This window comes from Ursus arctos, unplaced genomic scaffold (genome assembly GCF_023065955.2).
Source record: "Ursus arctos isolate Adak ecotype North America unplaced genomic scaffold, UrsArc2.0 scaffold_19, whole genome shotgun sequence".
Classification (NCBI taxonomy): domain Eukaryota; kingdom Metazoa; phylum Chordata; class Mammalia; order Carnivora; family Ursidae; genus Ursus; species Ursus arctos.
In genome coordinates this window covers 50,469,045-50,483,221 of record NW_026622863.1, presented here as the reverse complement: position 1 = coordinate 50,483,221, position 14,177 = coordinate 50,469,045, and the positions used below count along the sequence as shown (strand labels likewise).

The window sequence follows — 14,177 nt, the reverse complement described above, 5'->3', positions numbered from 1 at the left end:
AGCCACCTCCCCACTTAGACCCTCTACCTTCAACATCTTCTCATCTCCATCAATCAAGAGGAGGAGGACAGGGATGTCGATTCCAGTCCCTGAGGAGAAGAGAGCAAGGGGCTTGGTCACCTCCTATCAGCCTTTGCCAGGGATGGCAAAGAACCACATTTCCCATGAGTCCCTGGGACAAGCTTGACTTCTGCCTAATCCTGTGTCCTGAGGCTCCTGGGAATTGTCATAGTTTTGAGAAGGTTAGGAAGCACCAGATTTTGAAGACAGTAATACTTGACTTCCGAGGGGAGGAAGGGGCTGGGGGCCTGGACCCCCAGGCTCCCAAATGAGGCAGGTATTTAGGGCACGAGTCACTCCTGTAATTGGTTACAGTTCAGGAGCCAGAAAAGGATGGAAGTTTAAGCAGAAATGAAGGAAATAAGGACTCGAAAGGAATATCTAGGGGTGCCTGGCTGGCGCAGTGGGTAGAGCGCATGACTCTGGATCGGGGTGTGAGTTTGCGCCCCACGTTGGGTATAGAGATTACTTAAAAATAAAATCAATGAAAGAGGGCGCCTGGGTGGCTTAGTCAGTTAAGCATCTGCCTTTGGCTCAGGTCATGATCTCAGGGTCCTGGGATTGAGCCCCGCATCGGGCGCCCTGCTCAGCGGGGAGCCTGCTTCTCCCTCTGCCCCTCGCCCCTCTCCCTGCTCCTGCTGTCTCCCCCGTCTCTCAAAAACAAATAAATAAAATCTTTAGATGAAAGAAAGAAAGAAAGAAAGAAAGAAAGAAAGAAAGAAAGAAACTATCTAAATACAATAAAGACATTTCCAAAGCCTAACAGCAAAATCATGTAAGATAGTTTTCTACTAATTCTATTCCCAGTAAAATAACAAACAAGACAACGTTACTTCTATTCACACTCATCCAGGAGTTTCGAGCTAATATAATGATGCAAGAAAGTAAAACTGGAAGGCAAACTAGTATTTTTTTTTTTAAGCTGGAAGAGACAAAGGTATCTATTAGAAGAAAACGTGGCTTAGATTCTCAGAAAACTGGAGAGACTCCACTCAAAATAGATAAATATTAATAAGAGAATTTGGTAAGAGGACTGATACCAAAAAAATATACAGAAATCAAAAACTTTTCTCCAACCTAGTAATGTCTCTTATCCATGTTTTCATAAAAATGATAAAATACCTGGGAATTAATTCATCCAGAAAGGTATGAGATTTTTATGAGAAAAGTGACAAACTTTAAGGACCAGACTTGAGTAAACGGAAAAACAAATACCACACTGACCTATCAGAAAGTGACATATAAATTCAATGCAGCTTGGGGAAAGGGGGGCATAGGAGTTTGGGGGTGTTTTCCTTTTCTTTATTTTTTTAATTTATTTATTTGAGAGAGAGAGACAGAGCACAAGCGGGGGAGGGGCAGAGGAAGAGGGAGAAGCAGGCTCCCCACCAAGCATGGAGCCCAACAACGGTGTGGGGTTCAACCCCAGGACCCTGAGATCATGACCTGAGCCCAATGCAGACGCTTAACCAACTGAGCCATCCAGGCGCCCCTCTTTCTTTTCTTTTTAAGATTTTATTTTTTAAGTAATCTCTACATCTGATGTGGGACTTGAACTCACAAGCCCGAGATCAAGAGTCACGTGGTCTACTGACTGAGCCAGCCAGGGGCCCCTCTGGTCTGGCTTATTTATATTTATTTATTTTTTTAATTGGTGGCTTACATCATTGACTTTCAGCCTTTCTTCCTCTTTTTGATATATGCACTTAAATCTACAAATTTCCCTCTAGATACCGCTGGGGCTGCACCCCCAAAGTGCTCGTAGGTCATGTATTTCTCACCATCCAGTTCAAAATATTTTCTGCCCCCCCCCTTTTTGACCCATGGGTTATCTACAGACCACAACTTGTGCAATGATACGGATAAATCTCACGGAAATACTGTCACTACAACAGCCAGACTCAAGAACGCGCAGATGGTGGAGGATTCCGTTCACACGAGGCGCCGTCAGAGCCCGTCCCCGCGCTACAGGCAGGACCGGGGTGACCCTCGGCTGCGGGAAGGAAAAGGCTTCTGGGGGCCGGTGACGGGTTTCTTGATTTAGGAGCTGGTTGCACACGCGGGATCAGTTTCTTAAAACTTCACCGAGCCGTCCGCTCTCGTGTAGTTTAGATTTCGAGGCAAAGATTTTTAAGAACAGAGCAAATAGTGGGAGAAGGTGCTAGACCAGAGGTAACTCCGCCGCCCCCCAATCCCCAAACCTCGACCACACGGACCGCGGGGCCCCTGAGCCTTGCACGGGGGTCCCGGGTGCAGGGCGCCACTCACCTCCCACGCCTGTCTTCTGCTGCGCCACGTACGACTCGAAGCGCAAGCGGAAGCGGTTCTCCCCGCCCAGGCGGCCGTGCGTGCCGTCGTCCACCAGAAAGAAGGCCGAGTAGTTGTAGTCGAGTGGAAACTGGACCCCGTCCTCGCGGTCGCCGCGCCACGGGTACCTCGCAGGGAACGAGCCCTGGGGGACAAGTGGCCAGACCAGAGTGTTTTTCCATCAGGACCAGGAGGGCAGACACCAGCCCCTCCTCCCCCAGACCCAGGAGTCCAGGCCCCCAGACCCAGAGGTCCAGGCCCCCCAAACCCTCCTCCCCCCGACTCAGGGGTCAGTGTCCCCAGCCCCTCCTCCCCCAGACCCAGAGGTCCAGGCCCCCCAAACCCTCCTCCCCCAGACCCAGGGGTCCAGGCCCCCCAAACCCTCCTCCCCCAGACCCAGGGGTCCAGGCCCCCCAAACTCTCCTCCCCCAGACCCAGAGGTCCAGGCCCCCCAAACCCTCCTCCCCTGGACTCAGGGGTCAGGGTCCCCAGCCCCTCCTCCCCCAGACCCAGGGGTCCAGGCCCCCCAAACCCTCCTCCCCCAGACCCAGGGCCCCGGGTCCCCAGCCCCTCCTCTTCCAGACCCACGGGTCTGGGCCCCCAGCCCCTCTTCCCCCAGACCCAGGGGTCCGGGTCCCCAGCCCCTCCTCCCTCAGGCCCAGGATTCCCAGCCCCCTCCTCTTCCAAGACTCTGGGTCCCACCTTGGGGTCGGTGAGGGCCTCTCTATTCTGAACCACGCCCCAGGGGGCCACACCCATGGCCACCACCTTGGTGCCCCCAGTGCTGGCCGTCTGGTGGTCTCGCACAGCCACACCCACATGCCGGCCAATGCCCCTGTGCAGCCCCCCGGTGACAATCCAGGCCCCTACATAAAGACACAGAGAGTGATGCTGAGGTCCAGAGACACAGGTGTGTAGAGACAGAGAGAGAGAGAGAGACAGAAGAGAGAGACCAAAACCCCCTCAGAGCTGGGGGGAGACCACATCCCAGAGAAATGCGGGAGCTGGGCAGGGGCCCAGGCTCAGGGGGCACAGCCAGTCCCCCAACCTCAGTCACCTGTGCTCTGGGCAGCCCGCACCAGCCCGCGTCGCAGCAGGTCCTGCAGCCAGGTCTGGAGGATGGGGCTCCCTGACCCCCCCAACACTGACACCACCAGGTTCGGGGCCCGGAAGCCCCATGTGCGCGTGACCAGATTATAAACAGTAGCTGGATCCGTGCGGTCAGACAGCCGGAGGAACTGTGGACACACAGGAGGAGGGGACACGGGGAAAGGGACAAAGACGGAGACGGGGACAGACACCCAGAGAGAAGGGACAGAGACAGAGAAAGGGACAGAGACGCAGAGAACAGAGATCCAGATAGAGAAGGGTGGGGGGACAGTAACCCAGGGGGAACAGACAGAGACCCAGAGAGAGAGTGACAGACTTAGAAAAGACAGGGGTGGAGGGAGAGAGATTCAGGGAGAGGGGAAGACAGGGATGGGCAAACGGGGAGACAGCATTCAGCTGTGGCACCCCAGACTCTGATTTGGGGAGCCCCTGACGCATGCAGCCCCGCTCGCCGACCCCGGCCCTGCCCAGACATGCAGGCCTCACATTGCTGGTCTTGCGGCCGGCGCCCAGGAAATCCAGGTCCCCGTAGGCGTCGGTGGGCTTCTCAGTGGTGTGCAAGTCACTGTCCCACACAGTCACCACGGCTGCCCCAAAGGCATCCTCTACAGCCACTGACGGGTGGGCACTCCGGGGACGCCCGCACTGGCACAAGTCTCCTCTGGGGAGGACGGGGAAGGGGGAGCATGAACCCCAGGGGTGTCCCCCCACCCTAAGGATCCTGTAGAAGCGCCCACACTTTCGCACGCTCCACCCCCAGGCAGACGCACAGCCCCTCGCTGGGAGCGCAGCCAGAGCTGCTGGCTCAGCAGAAGGGCCACAGGGGTTCAAGGACGCTGGAGCAGGAAGGCGGACAGGGCCCCACCCTCACTGCGACCTGCAGGGATTCCCCCCCCCCCAGTTGCACAAGTGCCACCAGCCATCAGGGGCCGACCCGGCTGCCCCCCAATCCAAACAGAAGAGATTCCACGAAAAGGAAAATCCAGAGGTTTCGGAGAGGGCTCAGAGGCGGGGGCAGCTGTGGGACCTTGGGCTTCACCTCCCTGGGCCCACATTTCCTCCTCAGAGCAAGACAACGGTCACACAGCCTACTTCAGTGAAATCACACGGTGCTTTGCGAAATGAGGGCTGCATACCGGACTCGGGTGGAGAAGCCACTCCAGCCCAACGCCACGCGCCACTCGGAGCTTTAAATAACCTTGCCTTTTCCAATTCTCCTGATTACTGTCACGGAGAGGCTTAGCTGGGTACTAGATTATCTTTAAGGCCTAACCCTTCACTACTTTTATTTTTATTTTTTAATTTAAGTAATCTCTACACCCAACGTGGGGCTCGAACCCACGGCCCAGACATTTAAAGCCACGTGCCCACACCAACTGAGCCAGCCAGGCGCCCCGCTACCCTCCTTTTTGAACAGAGAGAAGTGGGCCTCAGGCTCAGAAAACTGGGCTGCCAACAACGTCCAGTTAGAAGGGAAATACCTTCATCTGCTTCTCATTGTGATGGTCTTTTCTGGCTTGTTTCTTTCTCTTTGGGGCAACTGGAAGTTTTTACATTTGTGGTCATCGGAGATGAATCTTTTTTTCCCCTTAAATTTACAAGTATCCCTTGCATCCCTTAAATAAAGGGACAAGTGATGGGCCTCTGAGTTTTAAAGAGCAGGCGACATGGGTTTGAGGAATGAAGAATTTACTTGAAAATGTATCTACATCTCTTTGGTCCCTGATTCCATAAGGTATTTCAGAGAGTGGAGGAGACCCGAATTTACATAAGCGGAGTGAGCCTTGACTTAAAGACCAGTTTTACGGAAGAATACCGCCGGTGGTACATGGATTGGTTAAACACTGAAAGAATGGCCCTCAATCCACACACAGGATGAGCAGAATACACTCAGCCCGGCTCCTGGCCCAGTGAGTACACTGAGGGACACATCCCTCCTCACTTCTGAGTCCACCTCCAAGGAGTCTGAATGCCTCAGTTTACCCTCTTGATCCTTTCACCTATCTCAGCCCCATCCCTGGACCCCCTGATTACCTTCCATCTACCTCCCACTAGTCCTTGTAGACAAAACTTCTTCATGGAATATTCCAGAACCTAAGCTGTCTAATCCAGTCGACCACAGCCACATGTGGCTCTTTACATTTAAGTGAATTAAAATTAAATACAATTAAAAGTTCAGTTCCCAGGTCGTTCTGGTCACATTTCAAGTGCTCGGGAGCCACATGAGGCCAGTGGCCGCCATATTGGATAAGGATATAGAACACTTCTCCCATTGCAGAAAGTTCCTGTGGACAGAATTGGCAGGCTCCCCACTCTGCACTTCTCACCTCCTACCTTCCTTTCACTGAAGCTGAAATTGTTCCCGATAAGATCAGCAATGACAACCATATCCCCAAACACAACGGCCTCTATTCAGGTCTCGTGTGACTATCACAAAATGCCACTGGTCACAGTTCAAAGACTGATTCTAAAAAATCTTTTCTTTCCCTTGGCAGGGCACACCTGCTCCCCTGGCTGCCTTGTCCCTGACACATCGGTGGCTTTTCTCTTTCTCTGTGCCTCCCTCGAGTGGAGGTGTTCCCAGAGCCCCAGACCACATGGCTTCCGTGCATGGGTCTCAAACTTGATGCCCCAGGGGCCAAGCAAATAATTAAAGGGAAAGAAGCATCAGGTGGAGGAGCACCTGGGTGACTCAGTGGGTTAAGCATCTGCCTTCAGCTCAGGGCATGATCTCGGAGTCCTGGGACTGAGCCTGAACCCCGCTCCCTGCCCAGCGGGGAGCCTGCTTCTCCCTCTCCCTCTGCCCTTCCCCCACCCCCAGTGCTCTCTCTCAAATAAATACATTTAAAAAAATAAAAATAAAAAGAAGCATCAGGTGGAAAACAGCGGATGTGCTGGAGACTGTGGTGACTTGTGAGGTGGTATGTTTGTTTTGAGGCATTCAGAGACAGGTTTTTAAAACTACTCTTCCGGGGGGCGCCTGGGTGGTTCAGTCAGTTAAGCGTCTGCCTTCGAACCAGGTCATGATCCTGGGGTCCTGGGATCGAGCCCCGCATTGGGCTCCCTGCTCCGTGGGAAGCCTGCTTCTCCCTCTGCCTCTGCCCCTTCCCCTATTTGTGCGCTCTCTCTCTCTCTCTCAAATAAATAAATAAATAAAATCTTTAAAAATAAAAAATAAAAATACCCTTCCATGCGAAAAAAAAAAAAAAAAAGGCCAGTGCACCCTCCCTGACTTTACGCACCCCCGCCCCACCACCGACGTTCCGCCTCCTTCCTCAGTTTCAGTTACCATCTACAACCAAGACTTCTCAAACGCTGGACAGAAGTCCCAGAGTCAGGTCTGCAGCGACCCCTAGTTCCCTCCAAGTCCCCTGACACTTGAAGGCCTGGGCTGAGCTTGGCAACATTCCCCAGACCCGCTCGTCCTCCTGGATTCCCCATCTCGGGGGACAACCCCACTGTCCCCCAAGTCCCAGACCAGATATCTGGGAGCCATCCTCCCCCCTCCTACTCCCTTCTTACTCCTCAAATCCAGCAGTCCCCAAGCTCCTGTCCCCATCCCCACCCTGTGTCCCCCCAGCAGTAGCCTGGCTCAGGCCTCTTCCCCTCCCACCCAGACCCTAAGCCCAGCCTCCTCCATGGCTTCCCGAACTTCTGTTCATCCTCACACAACCCCCAGGAGCTCTTTCCACACCCAGAGCTGATCCTGCCCCTCCCGCTGCTCCCCAGCACCCCGGGACAAGGTCCGGGCCCCTGAGGCCCAGCAAAGTCTGCCCCACCCTCCTCCACGGAGGCCTCCTGCACCTTGAGCTTTGCACATGTTCTTCTCAGCCTTTGAATCCATGCTCAACTGTCAAACTCCAGCGCATCCTTCAAATGCCACCTCACTGGCCCCTCCTCCTCCAGTAGCCACCAGTGACACCCTGTGTCCCCTCCCCAGCCTTAGGCTGGCAGGGGCCCGGCTGCCTGTCTTTCAGAGGCCCCATCTCTCTGCCTTAGTCCTCTTCCCGCCAGACCAGAGGTCCCCAAACTGCCTTGGCCACACTCCCCATCAGTAAAAGGGCTTAGAGCACTCCCCCCCAATAATGCCCATCTGTTTATTTAGACATCATCGCAGGCCTTACCGCACAGATATGTTCCCAGCACACACTCACTAAGTTACGAATGTTGACATTTCCCAGGCCCCAAAGATCGTCTTAAAAACAACTTCAAAGCCAGAGTCCACTGGAGAGACCGTCCCTGAAGGCCGGAGCTCCTCAAGGTAGGCAAACAGCCCACAGGACGCATGCACGTGTCCCTGGCCACTGAGCCCAAGCACAGGGCCTGCGCGCAACCCTCCAGCGATGACTGCACGCATTTGCCAGCGCCAACCATGTGCTGGGCCCCATTCCAGAAGTATCGCAAGCAGGTACTTGTTTAAATCCTCACAATAAATGCCCACTCAGGAAGGAGGGCCTGTCTTTATGTCCAGGTGACAGATGAGGCCCAGAGAGGTGAAATGATTTACCCAAAGCCACACAGCACCTGTCCCGGGTGACATTTGAACCCTGGCAGGGCCTGTGCTCCTGATAATTATGCTCCCTCGGGAGCGCTGAATGAAGGCTTCTTGGATGTACGAATGAAGGAATGAATGAATGAATGAAACAGTCAAAAAAGAAAAAGAAAGTGAGGCAAGAAGACGCAGAGAAGAGACACAGGAAAGGAAAGAAACAGAACCAAGCCCTGGGCTTTAACACTGATCCTGACCGAAGGGAAACTGGAAGAATCTGCACGGACCCAAACCTCCCCCGAGGGAGAGCGCCACCAGGGCACGCCCTTGGAAGTGTCCGCAGTGACAGGAACGGGGGCCGGGGGGGGGGGGGGGGGGGGGGGGACGAAGGTGGGCGGGGTCAGCGGGCCGGGGACGCTCAGGGGACGCTCCGGGGTCGATTCCAGGGGCGAGCTCCTCACCCCGCCTCTGTGGGGTCAACGATGAATGTCGTGCACGTCTTCTTCTTGAAGATCTTGGGGATCCAGCTCTGGGGACGGGAACAAGGGGTGGGAGGGCTCCAGCTCAGTCCTATCGGACACGGAGTCACCCACCCCGCACCCTTCCCCAGACCCAGGAGTCCAGGACCCCAGCGCCTTCCTCCGCCAGCCGCAGGACTCCCCTAGCCCCCCTCCCATCTGTCCCCAAGGACCCAGGAGTTCGGAGCCCCCCAACCTCCGGGACCTCCCACCCCGACCCCTTCCTTCGTCTGACCCAAGAATCTGGGTCTCCAGCGCCCTCCGCTCTGGGAACCAGGAGGCCAAGCCCGGGAGTCCGGCCGCGGTACCTGCTCCTTCTCCGGACCCACCATACTGCCGCAGCCGCCGCAACCAAGCCGGCTCCCTACATTCCCTCCACCAACCCCGATTCCAGACCCGCCCAGGACAAACCGGATCCGCCACTTCCCAGCCGGGGCGGGGCAAGGCTGGGGGGGCGGGGAGTCTTGTGGACGCGTAGAGCGAGAGGCGGAGCAAAGGGCCAGACGGGAAGGCCAGACGGAAACCCGGAGGGGGACAGAGACCCAGAGAGAGGGAGACAGAGATCCAGAGAAGGGAGGGGGACAGAAACCCAGAAAAGGGATGTCAGAGACCAGAGAGAGAAACAGAGATCCAGAGAGAGGGGGGCAGAGACTCAAGATGGAATGCCAGAGATAGGGAGGGGGTACATTAATCCACGGGGGGGTGGGACACAAAAACTTAGGTAGGGGGCAGAAAATCAGAAGAGGGGTGAACAGAGATTCGGGAGGTACACTGACTCAGAGAGAGAGAGAGACAAAAAGTTGGGTGGAGAGCAGACGCTCGGAGTGACGGGAAGATAGAATCCTGTGGTTGGGAAACAGTGTGGGTAACAGAAATGAGAGAGGGAGACCCATAAAGAGGGTTGGGGACCCAAAGGGCCACGGCCATAGTGATAGGGTGAGGAGTGGGAGATAGTGACTCACAGACAGGCAGGGCCACGTGTCTCCCGCCAGCTCTGACAGGGACAGCTGCAGCCTAGCTGGGTAACCTGAGCCCCCCACCCCCCCTCGCTGTATTTATAGCCCTGGCCTGGCCTGGTCTCCTGCCCTTGGCTCTGAGTTCCAGGGACAGGAGGTCATAGGTGCGTGTGCTGGAGCGAGTTCCTTCCGCCCCTGCCCAGGGCCTCCATATTGTCATCCACTCTCTCAGCAAAGGCTCCCATTCTGGCCAGAAAGTCCCCAGAATCCAATTCCCAATCTTTCCATGGCAGGGGTCTCTCCTCTCGGACGGGTCCCTCCGGCCTCCACAGGTGCCTTAGGCTCCCCCCAACTTGGCCCACTGAAAGTCTAGCCATTATCTTTGCAGCTGTCAAACATGAACTTGTTGGCAGTACCAAGTCAAGTCCTTGGCCCCCACTGCTGGCCAAGTTGAGACCCCTTCACCTACCCCTTCCCCAGCTGGGAGGAGGAGGAACAGGAGGGGAGGGGCAGGCGGGGACTGACCCAGAATAACTCAGGGCTGAAAGTAAATTTAGCCACAGAGAGGGGAGGAGAGAGACCCTATTGGCTGGGAGGTGGGGAGGGAGGGCCAGAGAGGGGGGTGAGGGGGCTCCTGAGACTGCCTCAGAGGGGTGTCCAGCAGTGAGGGCCAGAGGAAGGCAGACAGGCAGAGGCAGCCCCGGAGACACAGCAAAGGAAAGACACAGGCAGAAAGAACCAGAAGGACCCAAAGAGGGGCAAGGACCCCAACACTCATCCACATAGCTGCGGAGGCAGCTGGAGCCACCCCTGGGAGAGACTCTGCTGCCTGTCCTTCCCCATGGGCCACCGTGGGCCATGGCTGCACACTTCTGTCCTCTGGGCTGCCGTGGCCAGCCTGCTCCTCCCCCCCGCCATGACCCAGCAGCTGAGAGGGGCCGGGCCGGGCCCCAGCAACTGGAACAACAATGCGGGAGTTGTGGGGCCCTCAGAGGACGTGTCAGGTGAGTTTGGCCACCCCATGCACAGCCACAGAGGCCATGGAGATGAGAACGAAGATGTCTCTGGGGAATACAGTCACGGACTCGGAGACCACAGGTACCAAGACCACGAGGCCAGAGAAGAGAATATCCCCGATGAGGAGGTCTTCACAGACCATGCTCGGCAGGCCCATGGGCACAGGGGCCACGAGACTGAAGATGTGGATGATTCAGACGAGCACGGGCACCACTTCCCCAGCCACAGAAGCCACGGCCATCAGGACGAGGATGAGGATGAAGAGGAAGTGGAGTCCAGTAAGTATCACCACCATATCATCAGGCACGTACATGGAGGCCACGGAGAAGAGGACGATGAAGATGAGGAAGAAGGGGTGGTCTCCACAGAGTATGGACACCAGGCCCGCAGGCACCAAGGCCACGGGAGGGAAGAGGATGAAGATGCCTCAGATGAATATCCCCATCATGTCCCCAGCCACAGACACCGAGGCCACGGAGAAGAAGGTGATGATGATGATGATGATGATGATGATGATGATGATGATGTCTCCACTGAGTATGGACACCGGGCCCACAGGCACCAAGGCCACAGGAGGGAAGAGGATGAAGAAGCCTCAGATGAATATTCCCATCATGTCCCCAGCCACGGACGCCAAGGCCACGGAGAAGAAGGTGATGATGATGATGATGTCATCTCCACTGAGTATGGACACCACGCCCACAGGCACCCAGGCCACGGGAAAGAAGAGGATGAAGACGTCTCAGATGAACACGGTCATCATCTCCCCAGTCATGAACACCGCAGCCACAGAGAAGATGAGGAAGAGGATATGTCCACTGAGTACGGACACCAGACCCACACGCACCGAGGCCACGGGAAGGAAGAGGATGAAGATGTCTCAGATGAACACCGTCATCATATCCCCAGTCACGGACACCGAGGCCATGGAGACGAAGAAGATGAGGATGAGGATGTGTCCACCGAACATTGGCACCAGATTCCCAGACATACTCACAGCCTTGGAGATGAGGAGGAAGAAGAAGAGGAGATCACAGTCAAGTTCAGCCACCATGTTGTAAGCTCCCAACACCCAGGCCCCAAGAGCACTGAGGAGGAGGACTTTCCAGATGACTATAAATCAGCAGTCCCTGGCCATCACCACCATGGAGTCCCTAAGGATGACGATGAGGACATCTCTGACAGGCTTGGCCACCAGGCTCCCAGTCACAGGCAACAAGGCCACCAAGATGAAGGGATTGGCCACATCGAAGATGAGATTAGCCCCCAGCCCCCAGAACACATGGGGGTCAAGGATAGAAGCCATTTGAGGGACAGGGATTCTGAGGAGGAAGAGGAAAAGGAGGAGGACCAGAGCTCCCATGAGGAAGATGATGAAAGTTCAGAACGTGGAGAAGAAGGCACCCACCATGGCAGCCGGGACCAAGAGGATGAAGAAGATGAGGAGGAAGGTCACGGCCTCAGCCTGAGCCAGGAGGAGGAGGAGGAAGAAGAGGAGGAAGAGACGAGGGAAGGGAGGGCTGAGATTCAGGCCCCACTGAGCCAAGACCACCAGGAGGGGGAAGAGGAGGAGGAAGAGGAGCTCCCCTTCACCATCATCCCTAACCCACAGGCTGGGAGGGAGGTGACTGGAGGTGGCTCCAGTGAGGAGCAGAGTGGTGAGGACAAGGACACGGGTAAGTGACCTGGCCAGGTGGGGGCAGGGAGGAGTAGAGTCAGCCCGCTTCACAGCTGCTCTCCTGTCCCCACAGATCTGCAGGGTGTCCAGGAGTACGGGAACTACCAGCCTGGGTCCCTGTGTGGCTACTGCTCTTTCTGCAATGTGAGTGCCCAGCCCAGGTCCATCCTCCAGGCTGTCCCTGGAATTTGTCCCCAGCCTCTAAGGTGCCTAGGGACAGCTCTGAGCAAAGGAGGGGCAAGGGCGGTGCCAGGTGAAGAAAGAGACTGGGGGGGGGGGGGGCATGTAGGGGGCAGACTGGAGGCCAGGAAGCTGGGGAGGAGGCTGGGGCAATGGTCCAGGAGGGAGTGAGGCCTGAGCTGTACCTGCAGATATGGGGATGGAGGGGAGAGTCTATGGCAGAGTTGGGGGGCAGGTGGAATAGGGCTGGGGCCTGGCAGGCTGTGGGGAGAATAGGGAGAAGGCATGAAGAGAGCACCCACAGGTCCAGCCCACAGTGACGGGGATGTGGTGACACCTTGCAAGAGGGGGACGAGGGAGAAGCTGCTGAGCTCAGTGTGGGAGGTAATGAGTGTGGGGAGTTGGGGAAATGTCCAGGGGGTAGGGTGGAGGACTGGCGGGCGGCTCCCAAACGGTATCCCCAAACTAGCATCCTCCCGTTTCCCAGAGATGCACTGAATGTGAGAACTGTCACTGTGACGAGGAGAACATGGGGGAGCACTGCGACCAGTGCCAGGTGACACTTTCCCCGGACCCAGGTTCCACCAGGCCCCAGGTCGGCCGGGGGCCCTCTGGGCACCCACAGGCCCAAATCCTGGCCTCTGCCCTCACTGACCCAACCCTCCATCCCTGGTGCACCCTTGATTCCCCACTCGATCCCGCCTCTGACCTTAACCTCCGACTCAGGCCCCTGTCCGGCACCCGCCCCCATCCCGGCTCAGCCCGGACCCTGCCTTACACTTGTCTCTCCCCGGCCCCGCCCCCAGCACTGCCAGTTCTGCTACCTCTGCCCGCTGGTCTGCGAAACGGTCTGCACTCCAGGTGAGGGTGGGCGGAGCCCAGCCAGGCACACTCCGTGGAGGCGGAGCCAAATCCGACAGGCGGGCCCGGGAGGTTGGGGCGTGGCTAGGTGCGGAGGCGTGGCCAAGGCTGGGAGTCTACGGGTGGGGTGGGGCGCGCGCGGAGGGGCGGGACCCGGACCGAGGGAGGGGTGGGGCTAGATGCTGAGGCTTACTTAGTAGGCAAGGGGTGGAAGGTTGAAGGGTGGGTCTAGAAACGAACGGGCGAGGCCAAAGCAGGCAGATTTAGAAGAAAAGGGGCTTCTGGAGAATGGGAACATCAGGAGCAAGGAGAGAGGCCCAGGGCCTTGAAAGGAGTCCCAGTAGAAGGAATTCAATTTAGGGAAAGAATTAGGTAAAAGGGAGGCGGAGCTAGTCCTGATTCCGGATTCGGTGAACCAGTGGCCCCCTAATTTCGACTGTGGTGTACCCCTCAAGCCTCTCATCTTTTCTCCCACAGGAAGCTACGTCGACTATTTCTCCTCCTCCCTGTACCAGTAAGTGTGTGGAAGGGGGGGCAGTTTAAGGGCCCTGTTTAGAGAGGCGCAGTCCCGCTGATTGGACGACCCTGGGACTCCATTCCCCTGTGGATCAAATGGGCAGGTTAACATGTCCCTCTAAGCGCCTGGGGTGAGCTTCGGACACTTGGGCTGTCTAACCTCTGCGTCCTCCTCTCCAGAGCCCTGGCGGACATGCTGGAAACTGCGGAACCCTGACCCAGCGGTGCGGCTGCCGCGCAGACGTACCTCTCTGGCCCTCCCACCCCTTTCCACGAGCCATATTTATTGAATCGCATTATGAACAAAGATGCCCCCCGAAACCTCATTGTCAGGCGTGGGGTCTGGATTCTCGGGGCACCAGGGAACGCGCGGGTGGGGACTGGGGACTTGGGCTCATGGGTCTGAGGGAGGAGTGGTCTGGCCTCCTGGGTTCCTGAGGTCGGTTTTCCTAAGGTCCTGACAAATAAATCAGTCAACACGGGAG

General features: G+C 56.6%; 2 protein-coding genes across 2 annotated transcripts in view; one reads left to right on the top strand and one right to left on the bottom strand.

Annotated features, from left to right (window-relative positions):
* Window positions 1-8,933, bottom strand: part of TRPM4 (transient receptor potential cation channel subfamily M member 4) — a 35,452-nt gene extending 26,519 nt beyond the window's left edge. The window contains exons 1-7 of the mRNA XM_026481856.4: window positions 8,793-8,933; window positions 8,428-8,495; window positions 3,964-4,138; window positions 3,425-3,605; window positions 3,070-3,233; window positions 2,329-2,512; window positions 28-89 (exon numbers count right to left, since the gene is read on the bottom strand). Coding sequence (XP_026337641.1) covers window positions 28-89; window positions 2,329-2,512; window positions 3,070-3,233; window positions 3,425-3,605; window positions 3,964-4,138; window positions 8,428-8,495; window positions 8,793-8,816 — 858 coding nt within the window. The 5' untranslated portion in view covers window positions 8,817-8,933. The remainder of the gene's footprint in view (window positions 1-27; window positions 90-2,328; window positions 2,513-3,069; window positions 3,234-3,424; window positions 3,606-3,963; window positions 4,139-8,427; window positions 8,496-8,792) is intronic.
* Window positions 8,934-8,983: 50 nt separating this feature from the next.
* HRC (histidine rich calcium binding protein) lies at window positions 8,984-14,176 on the top strand. Its single transcript, XM_026481861.4, has 6 exons — window positions 8,984-12,133; window positions 12,209-12,279; window positions 12,803-12,871; window positions 13,122-13,176; window positions 13,654-13,690; window positions 13,873-14,176. The coding sequence occupies exons 1-6, from the start codon at window positions 10,282-10,284 to the stop codon at window positions 13,907-13,909; spliced, it is 2,121 nt and encodes a 706-aa protein (XP_026337646.1). The 5' UTR covers window positions 8,984-10,281; the 3' UTR covers window positions 13,910-14,176.
* Window position 14,177: the final 1 nt, after the last annotated feature.